At 44.2% G+C, this 20,106-nt stretch overlaps 1 protein-coding gene across 2 annotated transcripts in view; it reads left to right on the top strand.

Annotated features, from left to right (window-relative positions):
• Positions 1-20,106, top strand: part of rhot1a (ras homolog family member T1a) — an 86,797-nt gene that overhangs the window by 37,269 nt on the left and 29,422 nt on the right. Inside the window, exons 15-19 of one of the 2 annotated variants that reach the window (XM_084329608.1) lie at positions 8,084-8,214; positions 10,179-10,262; positions 12,451-12,573; positions 12,951-13,153; positions 18,563-18,653. In XM_084329608.1, the coding sequence (XP_084185734.1) occupies positions 8,084-8,214; positions 10,179-10,262; positions 12,451-12,573; positions 12,951-13,153; positions 18,563-18,653 (632 nt within the window). The remainder of the gene's footprint in view (positions 1-8,083; positions 8,215-10,178; positions 10,263-12,450; positions 12,574-12,950; positions 13,154-18,562; positions 18,654-20,106) is intronic. The other variant, XM_084329609.1, reaches the window with a different exon arrangement.

Here is a 20,106-nt window from a genome sequence, read left to right as displayed (position 1 = left end):
TCCTTCGAGTCGGATGAGAATGACAAGTCAACCAGGCACCAGCATTAGCCGGCTAGCTACCTAGCATGTAACAAGCTACCATAACGCGCGTTCAACATAGTGGACTATACTGAGCGGCTTTGCTTAAATGCAGCCGAGTGACATTTTATTATTACCGGGTTTCCCCCCATATCACCACTCGCCCATATGCCCTTCACAACGGTGATGTTGTCATACTTGGCATTCAGAATACACCTGCTGAACCCCTAGCGTTGTCGATTCGGTTCCAATGTATTGTCATCTTACAGCACAAGTACAGTACAACCAGAATACATTTGGCATACAACCAGAGTGCAAATGTAACAAGTCAAGTTGTTTTATTTAGCTATTACATTACAGTGAAATGCTTGGTTCTTTCACTGCCCAACTCAGTCCAACCTAGACCAGTCCAACCTAGTCCAGTCCAGCCCAGCATCTTTCACTGCCTAGTTCAGCCCAACCCAGTCCAGAATAGTTCCCTCTTTCATGTTAATATGTGATATCCTAATATTTTGAAGAGTAGAGACAGTGTGATTAATACATGTTGTATGCTAATATTGTGAAGAGTAGAGACTGTTATTAATGTTTTATGCTAATAAATATTTTAAAGAGTAGAGACACGGTGTGATTTTTACTATGATTGAAAATCAATTTAGACAAAGACATACAAAGAAGTAATTATCACAATTAGCGATTTTTTTGGGCTGGTAAAAAATCAGTTTGTCTGGTAAAAAAAATCAGATACTCGCCAGTTGGCTGGTAAGCCAAAAAGTTAGTTTCCTCCCCTGGGAGCACTGTAACGTGTCTTTATTGTGGAGGGTCTATATGGAGCTCTGTAACGTGTCTTTATTGTGGAGGGTCTATATGGAGCTCTGTAACGTGTCTTCATTGTGGAGGGTCTATATGGAGCTCTGTAACGTGTCTTTATTGTGGAGGGTCTATATGGAGCTCTGTAACGTGTCTTTATTGTGGAGGGTCTATATGGAGCTCTGTAACGTGTCTTTATTGTGGAGGGTCTATATGGAGCTCTGTAACGTGTCTTTATTGTGGAGGGTCTATATGGAGCTCTGTAACGTGTCTTTATTGTGGAGGGTCTATATGGAGCTCTGTAACGTGTCTTTATTGTGGAGGGTCTATATGTAACGCTCTGTAACGTGTCTTTATTGTGGAGGGTCTATATGGAGCACTGTAACGTGTCTTTATTGTGGAGGGTCTATATGGAGCACTGTAACATGTCTTTATTGTGGAGGGTCTATATGGAGCTCTGTAACGTGTCTTTATTGTGGAGGGTCTATATGGAGCTCTGTAACGTGTCTTCATTGTGGAGGGTCTATATGGAGCACTGTAACGTGTCTTTATTGTGGAGGGTCTATATGTAACGCTCTGTAACGTGTCTTCATTGTGGAGGGTCTATATGGAGCACTGTAACGTGTCTTTATTGTGGAGGGTCTATGGAGCTCTGTAACGTGTCTTTATTGTGGAGGGTCTATATGGAGCTCTGTAACATGTCTTTATTGTGGAGGGTCTATATGGAGCTCTGTAACGTGTCTTTATTGTGGAGGGTCTATATGGAGCACTGTAACGTGTCTTTATTGTGGAGGGTCTATATGGAGCACTGTAACGTGTCTTTATTGTGGAGGGTCTATATGGAGCACTGTAACGTGTCTTTATTGTGGAGGGTCTATATGGAGCACTGTAACGTGTCTTTATTGTGGAGGGTCTATATGGAGCACTGTAACGTGTCTTTATTGTGGAGGGTCTATATGTAACGCTCTGTAACGTGTCTTCATTGTGGAGGGTCTATATGTAACGCGTCTTCATTGTGGAAGGTCTATATAATAATACACTTTATTTGTATAGCACCTTTCATACAGAAACTGCAGCTCAAAGTGCTTCACAACAGAAAAAAGACAGGCATAAAATGAGCACATAAAGTGCAGTCATATAAAATCAGTTTTTCACATTAGGATCTAACATCCCAACAGGCCACCTAGTTTATGGTTTGATTCAGTTTTAAATAGACAATAATAAAAGGAGCAAGATAAAATAGACAGAGTAAAATAGTGCAATAGTGCAGTGCAATAAAATTGTAGAATAGAATAGATAAAAAAATATATATATATTTTACAGTGCAATAAAATAGTTCTGGATTACTGTTCAACCGTTCAAAGTCGTACAATGGTAAAACTGTTCTGAATTACTGTTTCAACAGTTCAAAGCTGTCCCAAACATTTGTTCGGTATCCATAGTTCAAAACATGACAGTCTTCTCTTCTGCCTGACACCACAATGCACATTTTAAGGCAAGCCATATCAGACAGTATTAAAGCTGACAGTCTCCCCTGCTCATGACAGTCTCCTGTTGCCTGACACCACAAATGCACATTTTAAGGCAAGCCGTATCAGACAGTAGTCTCCTGCTCATGACAGTCTCTTCTGCTCGATACACACACAGTTCAATACCCGACAGTTTTGAACCTGTAATAAAAAGCAATAGACAGAGTAAAATAATACAGTGTAGGAATGCAGGTAATAATAGTGAAAACGGAGTCGTGTTCCGATGCAAAAATACTATTTTAATACGCACTCTACTGTCGCACAACAACACTGCCATTCCTCTTTCACTCGTCTCACTTTAACTACGTCATCCCCCGCTAAGGATCACGGGAGATGTAGTAAACACCACCTAAGGCTAGGATGCCGTGAATTATGTCCCAGTAGCCACTACACACGTCCCCCCAGAATTCACAAGAACTGGCCCCAAAAAACGTCCAGGGGCTCTGACGACCCGCCCAAAACGACTCCGGTACCCCTGGGCAGGCACAGGAAACCGAGGCAGTGGTAAAGCAGTAGGCTGGCCCTGAACAGGCCTCGGACGGCAGGTCCGGGGGTCCGCCGTAGCTAGAGTAGGCGTCGGGACTGCCCTACCAGGGGGCCGACCGCGGCGGGGCGGTTGGGCCAACTCAATGGGGCGGTCCAAATCCAGGTGAGCAGGCTTCAGGCGATCCACCGAGATCCGTTCTTCCCTCCCCCCCATGTCAACGACGAAGGTCTTATCGCCTGCCTTCACAACCCGGTAAGGACCATCGTAGGGTGGCTGTAGGGGGCCTCGATGGGCGTCGTAGCGGATAAACACGTACTCCGCTGCTTGCAGATCAGGCGGGACACGCACCCTTGGAACGCCGTGGCACGAGGTGGGGATGGGCAAGAAAGCCTTGGCCTTGTCCAGCAGAGCATCCCGCTGTTCCAGTGCTGACCAGGAGGCCGTAACACAGGGAAGAAAATCCCCTGGGACACGGAGGGGTTGGCCGTATACCAGCTCAGCTGAAGATGAAAGAAGGTCCTCCTTAGGTGCAGTACGGAGCCCCAGCATCACCCAAGGAAGTCTGTCGACCCAGGTGTCGCCTCGGAGATCGGCCTTGAGAGCAGCTTTCATCGACCGGTGAAAACGTTCACACAGGCCATTGGCCTGTGGATGGTAAGCCGTAGTGCGGTGGAGGGAGACACCCAACTGCTGGGTAATGGAAGTCCATAACGCGGAAGTGAATTGGGCCCCTCGGTCAGAGGACAGATCAGAGGGAACACCGAACCGGGCGACCCAGGTACCGATGAACGCACGAGCCACGTCAGCTGTAGTAGTCGCAGTGAGTGGGACAGCCTCCGGCCAACGGGTGGTCCTGTCCACCATCGTCAGAAGGTGAGTGTACCCCCTGGAGGGAGGAAGGGGTCCCACCAGATCCACGTTGATGTGGTCAAAACGCCTCTCAGGCACATCAAACCGCTCCAACGGGGCTTTAACATGTCGATGGACCTTCGCGCGTTGGCATGCCATGCAGGTCTTGACCCAACCTCCAATGTCAACCTTCATCCTGGGCCAGACGAATTTTGCTGCCATTAGGCGCTGTGATGGTTTCCTGCCCGGGTGCGAGAGGCCATGGATAGCGTCGAAAACTTGTCGTCTCCATGCCCGTGGAACAACTGGCCTTGGCTGCGCCATAGATATATCACATAGCAGCGTCGTGCCATCATCAAAGAAGGGGACGTCCGCCAACTGGAGGCCAGTAACCGCCGTCCTGCATGCCTGGATGTCTGAAACCTGATCCGCAGCCATACGGGCGTAATCAATTCCCAGGTGGACAGCACCAATGGCGGCCCGCGAGAGGCAGTCAGCCACGGGGTTGTCCTTCCCCGCCACATGCTGGATGTCAGTGGTGAACTCGGAGATGAAAGCCAGATGGCGCTGTTGCCTGGCAGACCATGGTTCGGACACCTTCGCCATAGCAAAAATTAATGGTTTGTGGTCTACAAAAACAGTGAAAGGGCGAGCCTCCAGCAGGAAACGGAAATGTCTGACCGCCAAGTACAGGGCGAGGGGCTCACGGTCAAAGGTGCTGTACTTCTGTTCGCTGGAACGGAGTTGTCGGCTGAAGAACGCCAGGGGTTGCCAAATGCCCTCGACCAACTATTTATATACGCCTCCAACGGCATAATCCGAGGCATCAGTTGTCAATGCCACGGGAGCCTCAGGCACGGGGTGCGTCAGCATGGTTGCACTCGCAAGGGCCTCCTTGGTATCCGAGAACGCCTTTGACATGTCGTCGGACCAGGCGATGGCATGCTTGGGAGTCTTGCCCTTGAGAGCCCCATACAGGGGGTGCATTAGGTGGGCAGCCTGAGGGATGAACCGATGATAGAAATTCACCATCCCCAGGAACTCCTGCAAGGCCCTAACCGTGGTAGGGCGTGGGAGCCGCAGCACCGCTTCCACCTTTACTGGTAATGGGACCGCTCCAGCAGTAGTGATGTGGTGGCCAAGGAAGTCCATGGCAGGCAGACCAAACTGACACTTTGCTGGGTTGATGATTAATCCATGCTCTCTGAGGCGACTGAAGAGGAGTCGGAGGTGTGTTAGGTGTTCCGCCTTGGACGTGCTGGCTACCAGGATATCGTCTAGGTAGACGAACACGAAAGACAGGTTGCGCAGCATGGCGTCCATTAACCTCTGAAAGGTCTGAGCCGCATTTTTGAGGCCAAAAGGCATCCTCAAAAATTCAAAGTGCCCGAATGGGGTTATAACTGCCGTCTTGGGGATGTCCTGAGGGCTAACCGGCACCTGGTGGTATCCTCTCACCAGATCCACCTTTGAAAAAACAGACGCTCCAGCCAGGTGGGCTGAAAAATCTTGTATGTGTGGAACCGGGTAACGATCAGGTGTAGTGGCGTCAATAAGGCGCCGGTAGTCGCCACACGGACGCCAGCCGCCGTTGGCCTTTGGAACGAGATGGAGAGGCGAGGCCCAAGGACTGTCGGACCGACGAACGATGCCCAGTGCCTCCATGGAGGCAAACTCATTCCTAGCGATGGTGAGCTTGTGTGGGTTGAGACGACGAGCCCTAGCATGTACTGGCGGGCCCTCCGTGGAGATGTAATGCACGACTCCATGCTTAGTGGCCGCGGACGAGAAGGTGGGTGTTGTGATGTCCGAGAACTCCAACAGGAGGCGGGAGAAATCATCAGTGGGCGCGACGGCGCTGGACAGTGTCATTGTGGCCGTGTCACTGCGCTCACATGCTAAGGAGCCAAAAGTCTCAGCATTGACGAGCCGGCGATTCCCCACGTCTACCAAGAGACTGTTGGCGCAGAGAAAGTCAGCGCCTAGGAGGGGAGTAGACACCTTGGCCAACACAAAATCCCAGCTGAAACGCTGGTCAGCAAAACACAATGCCACGGTGCGTTTGCCAAATGTAGGGATCGCACTGCCATTGGCAGCTTCAAGGGCAGGGCCCCGTCTCGCTGAGTGAAAATCCTGAGTGGACGCCGGCAACACGCTCACCTGGGCACTTGTGTCACATAAAAAACGGCGGCCGGAGAGTGAGTCGGTGACGTACAGCAAGCCTACAGGATGGCCAACACTCACGGCTGCTAATGAGTGGCAGCCAGTGCGTTTCCCGACCCCCCGTAGTTACAAGGTGGCAAACACTTTTTAGCTTTGTTCCCAAACTTTGTGTGGTAAAAACACAACCCCGATGGCCTCACCCGGCGGGGCATAGCCGCGGCAGAGATAGAGAGTGGCTGGAACCCCTGCTCATCAACGGTGTAGGCTGATGCTGCCACACACCTCTTCCCAGCTGAGAAAAATACATCTGCTTCCCTAGCTAGCTGGCGAAAGTCAGTTTTGATGGAATTAGCCATAGGTAAACGCACATAGTCTGGCAGCTGTTGCAAGAAAAGCTCCTTAAATAGAAAACATGGCCCATGGTCACCCAGCAGAGCTAACATGTGATCCATCAGTTCAGAGGGCTTTGAGTCACCCAATCCAGGTAGAGAGAGAAGCTGGCGAGCACGGTCAGATTCAGACAGACCGAAAGCCTCCTTCAGGTGTGTTTTTATAGCCACATATTTGTCATGTGTAGGTGGGTTTTCCAGCAAACTCACCACTCTCGCCGCAGTTGAGTTCGTCAGGGCTGCTACCACATAGTAGTACTTTGTGGCGTCCGCGGTAATGTCCCTGAGAGCGAATTGGGCTTCAGCCTGTGCAAACCAAGCGTTGGCGCTCCGCTCCCAAAACTCCGGCAGCTTGAGTGAAACAGCGTTCAAAGTGCTGCGATCTGCGTTCTGTTGTTCATCAGGCATGTTCAATGTAATCTCCGAAATACGTCCAAGAGAAACGTCAGGGTCACCAATGTAGGAATGCAGGTAATAATAGTGAAAACGGAGTCGTGTTCCGATGCAAAAAGTACTATTTTAATACGCACTCTACTGTCGCACAACAACACTGCCATTCCTCTTTCACTCGTCTCACTTTAACTACGTCATCCCCCGCTAAGGATCACGGGAGATGTAGTAAACACCACCTAAGGCTAGGATGCCGTGAATTATGTCCCAGTAGCCACTACAACAGTGCAATAATAGAATAGTAGAATAGAATAAATAGTTATGCAATAGAATGGACAGAGTAAAATATAGGGGTGGGAATCGCCAGGGACCTCACGATACGATACTATCGCGATACTTGCGTCATGATACGATAGTATCGCGATACTAAATATATCGCGATACGCTGAGTATTGCGGATTTTTTTCTTTTTTTCTTTTGTGATCACATTTAATTTATTACCTTTTTTCAACTGCAAAGTAAAACTTTGTCAACATGTTTTATCTAATAAAATAAAGTTCAGTCTCACATCTCACTTCAATAATTTTTATTGCAGAACTACTACTACGTATCGATCCCCCCCACCCGTAGTAAAATAGTGCTACAGTACAGCGGAGTGTATTAGAAGAGTGTAACGCTCTGTAATGTGTCTTTATTGTGGGGGGTCTATATGTAACTCTGTAACATGTCTTTATTGTGGAGGTTCTATATGTAACACGTAGGGGTGTAACGATGCGATTTGAATATGTTAGAAACTTAGAATAGATTATAATCGAAATTAATAAAAAAAAATGTTTTTTTTTTTTTTTTTTTTTTTTTTTTTTGTGTATTGTTTTTATTGATCTATAGTCCATTCATGCTGAGTGAATCAGTTCCCCCAGCCACATTTGTGTATTCAAAAATGTTTGGGGAATTAACTGATAATTTATCGAAAATGTATCTAATAGAATCGAATCGTGGTCAAATGAAGAGATTTCATGATGTAAAAGAAAGGTTGAGATCCAAGGCAGCTCTACAATTTTTTAAAAAGCCTTTATTTAGTGGCTTACATTATTTAGAAAAATCTTTTTTTTAAATCCGACATGTTTCGGCCTACATGGCCTTCTTCAGGGTGTTACACTCGAAAAAAATTGTAGAGCTGCCTTGGATCTCAACCTTTCTTTTATAAGCGAATCCTACCCCGGATTTAATCCAAAGAGCACCTACCTGAAACAAAATAAGAACGCTGAAGCCCTCTCCATATTCTCTGTTTTGTTCAGATTTCATGATGCATTGAATCGTTGCCTGAATAATCGTAATCGAAATTAATCGTTGTGAGGTCGCATCGTTACACCCATAGTAATGCATCTTCATTGTGGAGGGTCTATACGTAACAATCTGTAACGTGTCTTCTGTGTCCCGTTCCTCCTCAGTGACTCGTAACAAGCGCATCGACCTGCAGAAGAAACAGACCCAGCGCAGTGTTTTCCGCTGTAACATCATGGGAGCGCGCGGCAGCGGCAAGAGCGCCTTCCTCCAAGCCTTCCTGGGCAGAAACCTGGAGGTCAGCAGAGACCTCTGAAGCTATAGCATAGACCTCTGAAACTATAGCAGAGACCTCTGAAGCTATAGCATAGACCTCTGAAACTATAGCAGAGACCTCTGAAACTATAGCAGAGACCTCTGAAACTATAGCATACACCTCTGAAACTATAGCAGAGACCTCTGAAACTATAGCAGAGACCTCTGAAACTATAGCAGAGACCTCTGAAACTATAGCATACACCTCTGAAACTATAGCAGAGACCTCTGAAACTATAGCAGAGACCTCTGAAACTATAGCAGAGACCTCTGAAACTATAGCAGAGACCTCTGAAACTATAGCATACACATCTGAAACTATAGCAGAGACCTCTGAAACTATAGCAGAGACCTCTGAAACTATAGCATACACCTCTGAAACTATAGCAGAGACCTCTGAAACTATAGCAGAGACCTCTGAAACTATAGCATACACATCTGAAACTATAGCAGAGACCTCTGAAACTATAGCAGAGACCTCTGAAACTATAGCATACACCTCTGAAACTATAGCATACACCTCTGAAACTATAGCATACACCTCTGAAACTATAGCAGAGACCTCTGAAACTATAGCATAGACCTCTGAAACTATAGCAGAGACCTCTGAAACTATAGCAGAGACCTCTGAAGCTATAGCAGAGACCTCTGAAACTATAGCAGAGACCTCTGAAACTATAGCAGAGACCTCTGAAACTATAGCAGAGACCTCTGAAACTATAGCAGAGACCTCTGAAACTATAGCATAGACCTCTGAAGCTATAGCAGAGACCTCTGAAACTATAGCAGAGACCTCTGAAGCTATAGCATAGACCTCTGAAACTATAGCAGAGACCTCTGAAACTATAGCATACACCTCTGAAACTATAGCAGAGACCTCTGAAACTATAGCAGAGACCTCTGAAACTATAGCATACACCTCTGAAACTATAGCAGAGACCTCTGAAACTATAGCATACACCTCTGAAACTATAGCAGAGACCTCTGAAACTATAGCATAGACCTCTGAAACTATAGCAGAGACCTCTGAAACTATAGCAGAGACCTCTGAAACTATAGCATACACATCTGAAACTATAGCAGAGACCTCTGAAACTATAGCAGAGACCTCTGAAACTATAGCATACACCTCTGAAACTATAGCATAGACCTCTGAAACTATAGCAGAGACCTCTGAAACTATAGCAGAGACCTCTGAAACTATAGCATAGACCTCTGAAACTATAGCAGAGACCTCTGAAACTATAGCATAGACCTCTGAAACTATAGCATAGACCTCTGAAACTATAGCAGAGACCTCTGAAACTATAGCAGAGACCTCTGAAACTATTGCAGAGACCTAAACTTGAGCGAGGAATTTACCAGGCGAGATATATAGGTATATCGTAACAATGAATATGAAATGGTTGCTACAGTATGAATGCTCAGTCTATAGCCTATAGATATTAAATAGGATAGATTGAGAAATGGCCTGTTTTTTGTAATGTCATCAGCAGTGGCTCCACGCAGTGTGGAGCAGTGGCTCCACATAGTTCCGGTTAGATTCAAACTCATTTTGTACGGCCAGCAGACCTTTCTTTACTCAGCTGCAGTACTGTGGAACAGCCTGCCCAGCAGCATTAAACAGGCCCCCGGGTTAACTGGCTTCAAAAAGCATGTATGATCATGGCTATCGGCATAGGAAAGAGAGGGTAGCATATTTATTTATTATTCTTTTATCTTTTATCTCAACTGTATATGCATATTGTATCTTAATGTTTTATGATGTTGTTTTATGTTGATCTGTGATGATGTCTCTAATCCACAATAAAATCAATCAATCAATTTGAACGTACCATTACAATGCCCAGTTCTCAAAATTCTATTTCATGTGAGATTGTACACCTGAAGGGTTAATTGCTAGTCTCTATGTAGCGTGTGTTGCTGAACTTCTGTCGTCCTCCACAGCGACAGAGGAAGGTCAGGGAAGACCACAAGTCCATGTACGCCATCAGCACCACCTACGTCTACGGCCAGGAGAAGTACCTGCTGGTAAGGGCTGGGGATCAGAAAACACTAGTTGCATAAGTCCACAGTGGCACGGTATTGTGTTTGTCTAGTAGTAGCATCAGTATAGCATGTTAATTAGGGATGTCCGATATTATCGGCCGATATTGGCATTAAAATGTAATATCGGAAATTATCGGTATCGGTTTTCAAATATATAATAAAAATGTACATTACATTTATTTTACCTTTATTTACCCAGGCAACAGGGGAGGAAATTAGGCCACTTTACTCGCCAAATGCGAGTATTTTTTAGGTTTGGCGAGTGATTCATGAAGACCACTCGCCAGTCTGGCGACTAGTAAACAAAACAAAAAAAACATTCTGCAAACACGGTCACTGGCAAACGGTGCCCGTCTTCTGAGTGCTCGCTTTAGTTGACAGTGCCACGAGAGCACTGCACAAGACCCGCGGACATATAGAATGTTTAATAAAAGTTCCCGCAGTACTGGCCAACCCGCAGACATATATAATGTTTAATAAAAGTTCCCGCGGTACTGGCCAACCCGCGGCGGACATATATAATGTTGAATAAAAGTCCTGCGGTACTAGCCATCAGTCAAGGGAGCACTCGCAAACGGATAACGTTAAACACAGCAGAAGATGGAAAACAGACAGACTGACCAACGGGGAACTGCATCCAACCCTAGTACAACCCTCGAGTCTAAGGCAAGGACACATTTAAATCACAGAGGTGTATGTTAGTCTATTGGAACTGTATATATGATTTAATTGAATTTGATCATGTGCTTATTTTTAATTCATGATGCAGACATAACGTGAAATAACTGAATGAGAACTGTCAATGTCTGTATACTGTGTGAGCTGCGAGATACCCTGAATTTCCCTAAGGGGATTAATAAAGTATCTATCTATCATCTACAGTAGTTAGCTTCTAGTTAGCGTTTTAGCTATATAGCTGCTTGCTAGCTAACGTTAGCCCTGTGTGTGTGTGTGCTCAAAGCAGCCAGCCCCATGTTAGCTAGGTGTATCTGTTACTTATGACTATAATGTTTCCAAAAACGCACCGGACTACGATGTAAGGTTATATGTTTTATTGCATGCTCAACCAGTGCACAACAACACACCAACCGAACTGACGATACCACAACACTGACGGTATTTCACAGCCCTGTCGTCCAGCCCACGGTGCTGTCTTAAAGGCACAGTGAACACCGTTGTGATGCCTACCCAGATGCATACACAACATTGACAACCGAGGTTCAAAGTTAACTTGATTGATTGATTGAAAACTTTATTAACAGATTGCAGAATGGGTATAATACAGTACGGCTCAATACACACAATTGTTATGTGGATGCAGACCAGAGAAAGACTTTCGTCTTGTTTACATCAGGGTCCCCCATTTTCAATTCATCATAACATATGACATACATGACATACAGATAGACAGTACTGCTACATCTATACATTTCACATCTATCTATACACTTCACAACATACTTCGGTTTTTTTTTTTCACTGCCCAACCCAGTCCAACCCAGCATCTTTCACTGCCCAGTTCAGCCCAACCCAGTCCAGAATAGATCCCTCTTTCATGTTAATATGTTTTATGCTAATATTGTGAAGAGTAGAGACACTGTTACTAATGTTTTATGCTAATAAATATTTTAAAGAGTAGAGACACGGTGTGATTATTACTATGATTGAAAATCAATTTAGACGAAGACATACAAAGAAGTAATTATCACAATTGGCTAGTAAAAAATCTGTTTGGCTGGTAAAAAAAATCAGCTACTCGCCAGTTGGCTGGTAAGCCAAAAAGTTAGTTTCCTCCCCTGCCAGGCAAGTAAGAACAAATTCTTATTTTATTTATTGTGAAAAGTATGCATAATGTTGTGTTTTTTGCTGGGGAAACCGGTATATCGGTATCGGTTGATATCGGTATCCCTAATGTTAATCTCTCTATCTGTTTCTTCTGTCTCTGTCTCTTTCTCTCTCCCTCTTCATATCCTGCCCTGTGTTCAACACCTTTGTGTGTCTCCTGTCTTTCAAAACTCTTTCTCTCTCTCTCTCTCTCTCTCTCTCTCTCTCTCTCTCTCTCTGTCTCTGTCTCTGTCTCTGTCTTTTGCTATTCCTGTCTTTGTATCTCTCTCTCTCTGCTCTTCTCTATGTCCCTCTGTCTTTGTATGTGACTCTCTCCCCCTCCCAGCTCCACGAGGTGATGCCAGACTTTGACTTCCTGTCGGACACCGACCTAGCGTGCGACGTAGTCTGCCTAGTGTATGATGTCAACAACCCTCGCTCCTTTGAATACTGCGCCAAGGTCTACAAGGTGTGTGTGTGCGCGTGCGTGCATGCTTGATGCTTTGCCTCAGAAGAATGGCACTCGATGGCATGGAGACCAAACATCATTCTGTGTGGAAAAGGCAGACGTGTCACTTTGCTTTGATTTATGACATCTAATACATGGCCGTTGGTGTCGGACTACACTACTATTCTCAGATCTTGTTTTATTCTGTTTCTACTGTAGCCAACATTCCAGTGGTTCTCTCTACTTGTCTGGCTCATCATCCTATGTGTGTGTGTAACTTTGGTTGCCATTGCCAATTTGGGCACGAATGTAACCGAATAACCCACAATGTCCAATTGCACTGATAATATTTGTGTCCTTTAGACATTGTATTTATGTGGACTGTGTGTGTGTGACAGCAATACTTCCTGGACAGCAAGACGCCCTGCATGTTGATAGCTGGCAAGTCGGACTTGCACGAGGCGCGTCAGCACCACAGCCTCACGCCGCTGGAGTTCTGCCGCAAGCACAAGCTCCACCCGCCGCAGCCGTTCACCTGCAACACGGCCGACGCACCCGGCAAAGACATCTACACCAAACTCACCACCATGGCCATGTACCCGTGAGTATATACACCCTGTCTTGACGCCTCCCTGTACGGTGTTTCCACCACATCCCACTTTCTCCACGCCGCTCTCTTCTCCTCCTAGCCATCGCTCCTCTCCTCCAAACGTTCGGTCTATCCGGCAGTGACACCTTTCGCCCTCAGATGTTGATGTTTCAGCTCGATTGGAGAGCTTTTGGCCTCTCAGGTTAGAGATCGCAGCTGGCGTTTTGTGGCACTTAAAGCTCTGAGTTCAAATCCGTCGATATTCCGAGCCGCGATTAAAAAAAATCTACACGGCAGCATGAGTCTCTCAACCTCAAGGTACAAGCCCCCATGTCAGGTGTGTGTGTGTGTGTGTGTGTGTGTGTGTGTGTGTGTGTGTGTGTGTGTGTGTGTGTGTGTGTGTGTGTGTGTGTGTGTGTGTGTGTGTGTGTGTGTGTGTGTGTGTGTGTGTGTGTGTGTGTGTGTGTGTGTGTGTGTGTGTGTGTGTGTGTGTGTGTGTGTGTGTGTGTGTGTGTGTGTGTGTGTGTGTGTGTGTGTGTGTGTGTGTGTGTGTGTGTGTGTGTGTGTGTGTGTGTGTATATATACACATACACTAGCTATTGACTTTATGCCAGGCCAGTTATTGACTGCACAGGGAGGTGGAGTTTCTTTACTCCTTGAGGCTTTCTAATCAGATTAGGTTTCAGAGTAGATGCCTAATTGAGCGTGCTGGTTAAACCTCAGCTTAAAGAGCCAGAAATCCCCTCGTCTGAAGCCTGATCCATGTGGATCAGCTGTGATTTGGAGGAGGAGTTGGAGGTCTTTATGTTAAGCAGTGATTCTGGAGAAAAGTGCCCAGTAAATTCTGTACAGATGCTGCTGCCTCGGGCTACTTTCTAATGAGACTGATCAGTCCAGAAGTGCTGATCCAGGGCCAGTTTTGCATTAACACATCTGAAGGATTCAGTTGTGCGAGTGATCTGATCACTGATTCCACACCAGGCCTCCCACTGCCTGAGATACCATCTGAATATTTTAGTTGTATATTCTTTTGAGTTGGCAACTTGACAGCATAGGAAAGATTGTTTACACAACATTTCTCTGCTGTAGAAAAACGACTTTTGAGTCTTAATCCTCATACACATTTGTGTTTTGTAACCTTGTGAGAATGTGTCAAATGCACACTTCCAGGGGTTTGCACAGTGAATAGTATAGTTATCAAAGTGGTATTAACTCAGCAAGAGAATATACAACATAGAGAATAATTAATGTTATTAACTCTATCACACCAGAATGTTATTAACTCTACCACGTCAGAATGTTATTAACTACCACATCAGAATGTTATTAACTCTACCACACCAGAATGTTATTAACTCTACCACATCAGAATGTTATTAACTCTACCACATCATAATGTTATTAACTCTACCACACCAGAATGTTATTAACTCCATCACACCAGAATGTTATTAACTACCACATCAGAATGTTATTAACTCTACCACATCAGAATGTTATTAACGCTACCACACCAGAATGTTATTAACTCTACCACACCATAATGTTATTAACTCTACCACATCAGAATGTTATTAACTCTACCACACCAGAATGTTATTAACTCTACCACACCAGAATGTTATTAACTCCATCACACCAGAATGTTATTAACTCTACCACATCAGAATGTTATTAACTACATCACACCAGAATGTTATTAACTACCACATCAGAATGTTATTAACTCTACCACACACACACCAGAATGTTATTAACTCTACCACATCAGAATGTTGTTAACTCTACCACATCAGAATGTTATTAACTCTACCACATCAGAATGTTATTAACTCCATCACACCAGAATGTTATTAACTCTACCACATCAGAATGTTATTAACTCTACCACATCAGAATGTTATTAACTCTACCACATCAGAATGTTATTAACTCCATCACATCAGAATGTTATTAACTACATCACACCAGAATGTTATTAACTACCACATCAGAATGTTATTAACTCTACCACACACACACCAGAATGTTATTAACTCTACCACATCAGAATGTTGTTAACTCTACCACATCAGAATGTTATTAACTCTACCACATCAGAATGTTATTAACTCCATCACACCAGAATGTTATTAACTCTACCACATCAGAATGTTATTAACTCTACCACATCAGAATGTTATTAACGCTACCACACCAGAATGTTATTAACTCTACCACACCATAATGTTATTAACTCTACCACATCAGAATGTTATTAACTCTACCACACCAGAATGTTATTAACTCTACCACACCAGAATGTTATTAACTCCATCACACCAGAATGTTATTAACTCTACCACACCAGAATGTTATTAACTCCATCACACCAGAATGTTATTAACTACCACATCAGAATGTTATTAACTCTACCACATCAGAATGTTATTAACGCTACCACACCAGAATGTTATTAACTCTACCACACCATAATGTTATTAACTCTACCACATCAGAATGTTATTAACTCTACCACACCAGAATGTTATTAACTCTACCACACCAGAATGTTATTAACTCCATCACACCAGAATGTTATTAACTCTACCACATCAGAATGTTATTAACTACATCACACCAGAATGTTATTAACTACCACATCAGAATGTTATTAACTCTACCACACACACACCAGAATGTTATTAACTCTACCACATCAGAATGTTGTTAACTCTACCACATCAGAATGTTATTAACTCTACCACATCAGAATGTTATTAACTCCATCACACCAGAATGTTATTAACTCTACCACATCAGAATGTTATTAACTCCATCACACCAGAATGTTATTAACTCTATCACATCAGAATGTTATTAACTCTACCACATCAGAATGTTATTAACTCTACCACATCAAAATGTTAACTCTACCAAATCTAAATGTTATTAACTCTACCACATCAAAATGTTATTAACTCTACCACACCAGAATGTTATTAACTCTACCACATCAGAATGTTATTAACTCCATCACACCAGAATGTTATTAACTATCACATCAGAATGTTATTAACTCTACCACATCAGAATGTTATTAACTCTACCACATCAAAATGTTAACTCTACCAAATCAAAATGTTATTAACTCTACCACACCAGAATGTTATTAACTCTACCACATCCAAATGTTATTAACTATCACATCACAATGTTATTAACTCTACCACAGAGATCATAATTAATCTTACAGGTTCATTTATTTAACTATATTCTTAAATCTCACTGATCATTTAGGAAATGTGTTTATGTTCATCAGTATTGATTGGACAGAAGTAGATGACAGGAAAACACGTATGAAGTAATGAATTAAGTGGTATTCTATTTTCTTTTATGAAATTAAAGCGATTTCTAGTTAAATGAGCGCTACCCACAGCTTTTGCCTTTTCTATTAGCCTCTTGTTCCTTGTGGCTTTCCACTCGTTATTCTCTAAGGATGCTCCCTTCTGGGTGTTTGGGGCTGATCACAGAGCACTGGAAGCAGTATTAGCTATTAGCAGATACTGATCACGTTATTTGGTTTCGTTCATGAGGGATTTAATTGGAACACACCTTGCAAATGTATCTTTTTAGATGCAAAGCATCTCTGTGACCGGCAATGTCACTCACTCACTCACTCACTCACTCACTCACTCACTCACTCACTCACTCACTCACTCACTCATTCAGTCGCTGATTCTGTTACTCGCACTGAAGTCGATCTGCCCCCTAGTGGCATCTCACAAGGTTGACCACAATGTCAATCACACTTGGAGCGAGAGAGTGGAGTCGTGAGGAATAGATGTTCTCAGGAAGTTTCACGCAGCCGATCGATCCGAGCCTCCCTATTATTCTCCTTATGCTCGACTGTCAGCAGAATATGTGCATTTTTCTCTCTCCTTATATTAATCTGATCAAAGTTATGTTTGGAGATGAGGAGGGGGCAAATGGCAACAGTCTTTCTCTGAAAAGCAGAGACTTTTTCTTGAAAGATTAATTTGATCTAGTTTAGTTGTGGTGAAGTAGATTAATTTGATCTAGTTTAGTTGTGGTGATTTGAAGTAGATTCATTTGATCTGGTTTAGTTGTGGTGAAGTAAATTAATTTGATCTAGTTTAGTAGTGGTGATTTGAAGTAGATTAATTTGATCTAGTTTAGTTGTGGTGAAGTTCACCTGGCATCCAACAGGTGTAGCTTTGACCTCTTCCATGTCAGAGTGTGTGTGTGTGTGTGTGTGTGCGTGTGTGTGTGTGTGCACGCGTGTGTCTGTACATGCATTCTCATGTGTGTGTGTCTCTCTCTCTGCAGCCACGCCCGCCTCCGCTGCATGTGTGCCTGCAACAGCTGCACCTATTGCCTGTATCACAACCTCCTCAAGTTGGAGCTACTGCGCCGTGTTAAGGCCCAAGTCCACAGGGCACTTTTCAACAGGTCTATGATCTCAAATAATGTAGATCACTGTAGTGGTTTTAATATAGCCCTCCTGTCTCTCTGTCTCTCTGTCTCCCTGTCTCTCTGTCTCTCTGTGTCCCTGTGTCCCTGTCTCCGGACATCCCTTCGCTGTGTGGGCTCCAGAGAGACGGCCTCTCCTCTAACCCTGGTGGTGGGAAAGGCTCTGTCGTCCCACATCGCTAGCCGTCAGTCAGGTTTACATTGCATATCCACCGCACAGAAATGGAATATCCGACGACACAATGTGCTTGAAATTTACGCCTTGTGTCGGCCAAGCCGGCGTGTCCCCCCCGTTGAATTCTACTGCATTGGAATTATTGAAATTGACTCTGAGGAGGAAGTACTGAACTGGACTTGGTTGCTTGGTTGGGCTGCGGTAACTAACTATACATCTTTTCAGAGACGGACACAGCCAAAACATGCAGGCTGAGGCTCCGCCCACTTCCTCTCCTGATAGCCTAAAATAAGCTAGCAGCTAGGTTAGGTTGTGACAATGTGTCTTGGTCTCTACCATAGAGATGCATAGAGTGCGCTCTTCTGAAACATCCGCTTCCCGACGCCACAAGAGTCCGAGGATCTGCTTCTACAACACGTGTAGGGGTGATTTACTCTTCTCACATGGATACCGCCACCTAGAGGCTTCCAATTTATTCCGTAATAATGAGGTTACAGAACCCATCACTCTTTTCAACCGCTTAAGTCTTAACCCTTTCACTGCCGCACTACGAAACGGTTAACCCTTTCACTGCGACAATACAGAAGGTTAACCATTTCACTGCCATACGACAAAGGGTTAGCCCTTTCACTACCACACTACAGAAGGTTAACCCTTTACTATCACACGGTTAACGGTGCGGTAGCTGTGGGAGTGCTCTGGTTGTATTGCGTGGATAGGAAGTGCACGGTGTCTGCACACTCTAGCTTTAATCTCTTTGGTCTCTACTCCAGCTCCACCAAGCCCTCCTCTGCTCTGTCCAGCCTGATGCAACGCAGCCTGACCACGGTCTCTGCCACGCTGCACCTCCTAGCACCCAGGGAGGTACCAGCCTTAAGCCACAACAACGCACCATGTCTTAACAGTTAATGTTGGTGGGGTAGATGTTTGTCGATTGAAAAGATACCAATTTCCTCTCTGTGTGCGTTCAGTAGAAAGCTATCCCGGCCGCAAGCTAACCTAGCTTGGCACAAATGAATGAAAGCAGATACGGACCAGCTAGCCTAGCTTAAAACTCCGGGAGAGACCAGCAGCTGGGCTAGCTGGTCTCTATCCGCTTCCATTCATTTGTGCTGTGCTAGGCTAGCTTGCAGACGGATTTCTACTGAACGCACAGAGAGGAAATTGGTATCTATCTTCTTGTCTGACTTTGGAGAAGACAGTCCAATTAATGTTGGTCGAAGGGTTGGGTGGGTAGATGTTTGTCTCTATGAATTGCTTGGTCCGTATTGTTTCAAATATATACTAACAAAGGCATGCCATCAAAGCATTACATTTTAAATTGATCTGTGAAGGCTAATATTCCCTCTTTTGTTGTAAGATAATGTGAACCGCATTATAGAAATAACGGGTGATCCAAGTAACCAATGTATGGATTTCCGAAGTGTCATTTTCAAAAGCTAAATATAGCCTATGGTACCAGTGCCTGCATGTAGGTCACCTTGGCCCTGTCGAGAATGGTGCTTGCTCCTTCCTGTCACGTGGATATGCCAGTTGTAAACGTGTACTAATAAACATAATGTTTGCATAGTACATTAGAAACGCAACATATAGCGGTAGCTTGGTTTGTGTTTCAACACATTCAAACTGAAAACCTCATTGAAGTCCTCGTGTTTGTTTGGCTGTTGGCGTTTCCTTTTCCGTCGCATTGTCTTTTAATTACTTGTTCATCTATGAGTGCATGATTTCTTTGAAGTTTTCAGTCTGTTTTGATGTTGAAGTGATTCAATTTCTCACACCACAAGTCTATTGTTGCAAGAGAATCTTAGTGTTTCTGATGGTCATAATGGCTCTCTCTAAAACATATTTGCCATCGTTGCTCATAATCATTTATCTCAATTTTCAGGAAGCATTGCGTTGTTTCCTTAGTGTTTATAATGATGCCAACATTAATTCACTGGTTCTCTTGTGACTTTAGATGTGATGTGCTGGACAACTGTATTAAAGATGTCCTCCCTGTGTTTGATGTCGTTTGGTGCTCCTGGTCAACCCACTGATTAGATTAGATTAAAATGTATTGTCATTATACAGCGCAAGTACAGTACAACATCCAACCAGAGTGCAAATGTAACAGTAAAGTGCAATAGTAATATACAATGTACAGGAGATTAAACAGGGTATAAAATATATAAATGAGTACTACTGAGTGTAGTGCTAATCGGATGTATGTCAGTGTTTCCCACAGGATTTTCAGAGACTATGGGGGGTGAACCTCCGGCCCCCCGAAACTTAATTTTTTGTACATTTTAAAGTTAAATGCATCAATCTGGTGCACTTT

This window comes from Notolepis coatsorum, assembly GCF_963971535.1.
Source record: "Notolepis coatsorum genome assembly, chromosome: 14".
Classification (NCBI taxonomy): Eukaryota; Metazoa; Chordata; class Actinopteri; order Aulopiformes; family Paralepididae; genus Notolepis; species Notolepis coatsorum.
The sequence above is the reverse complement of the archived record's forward strand: the minus strand, read 5'-3'. Positions and strand labels throughout refer to the sequence as shown.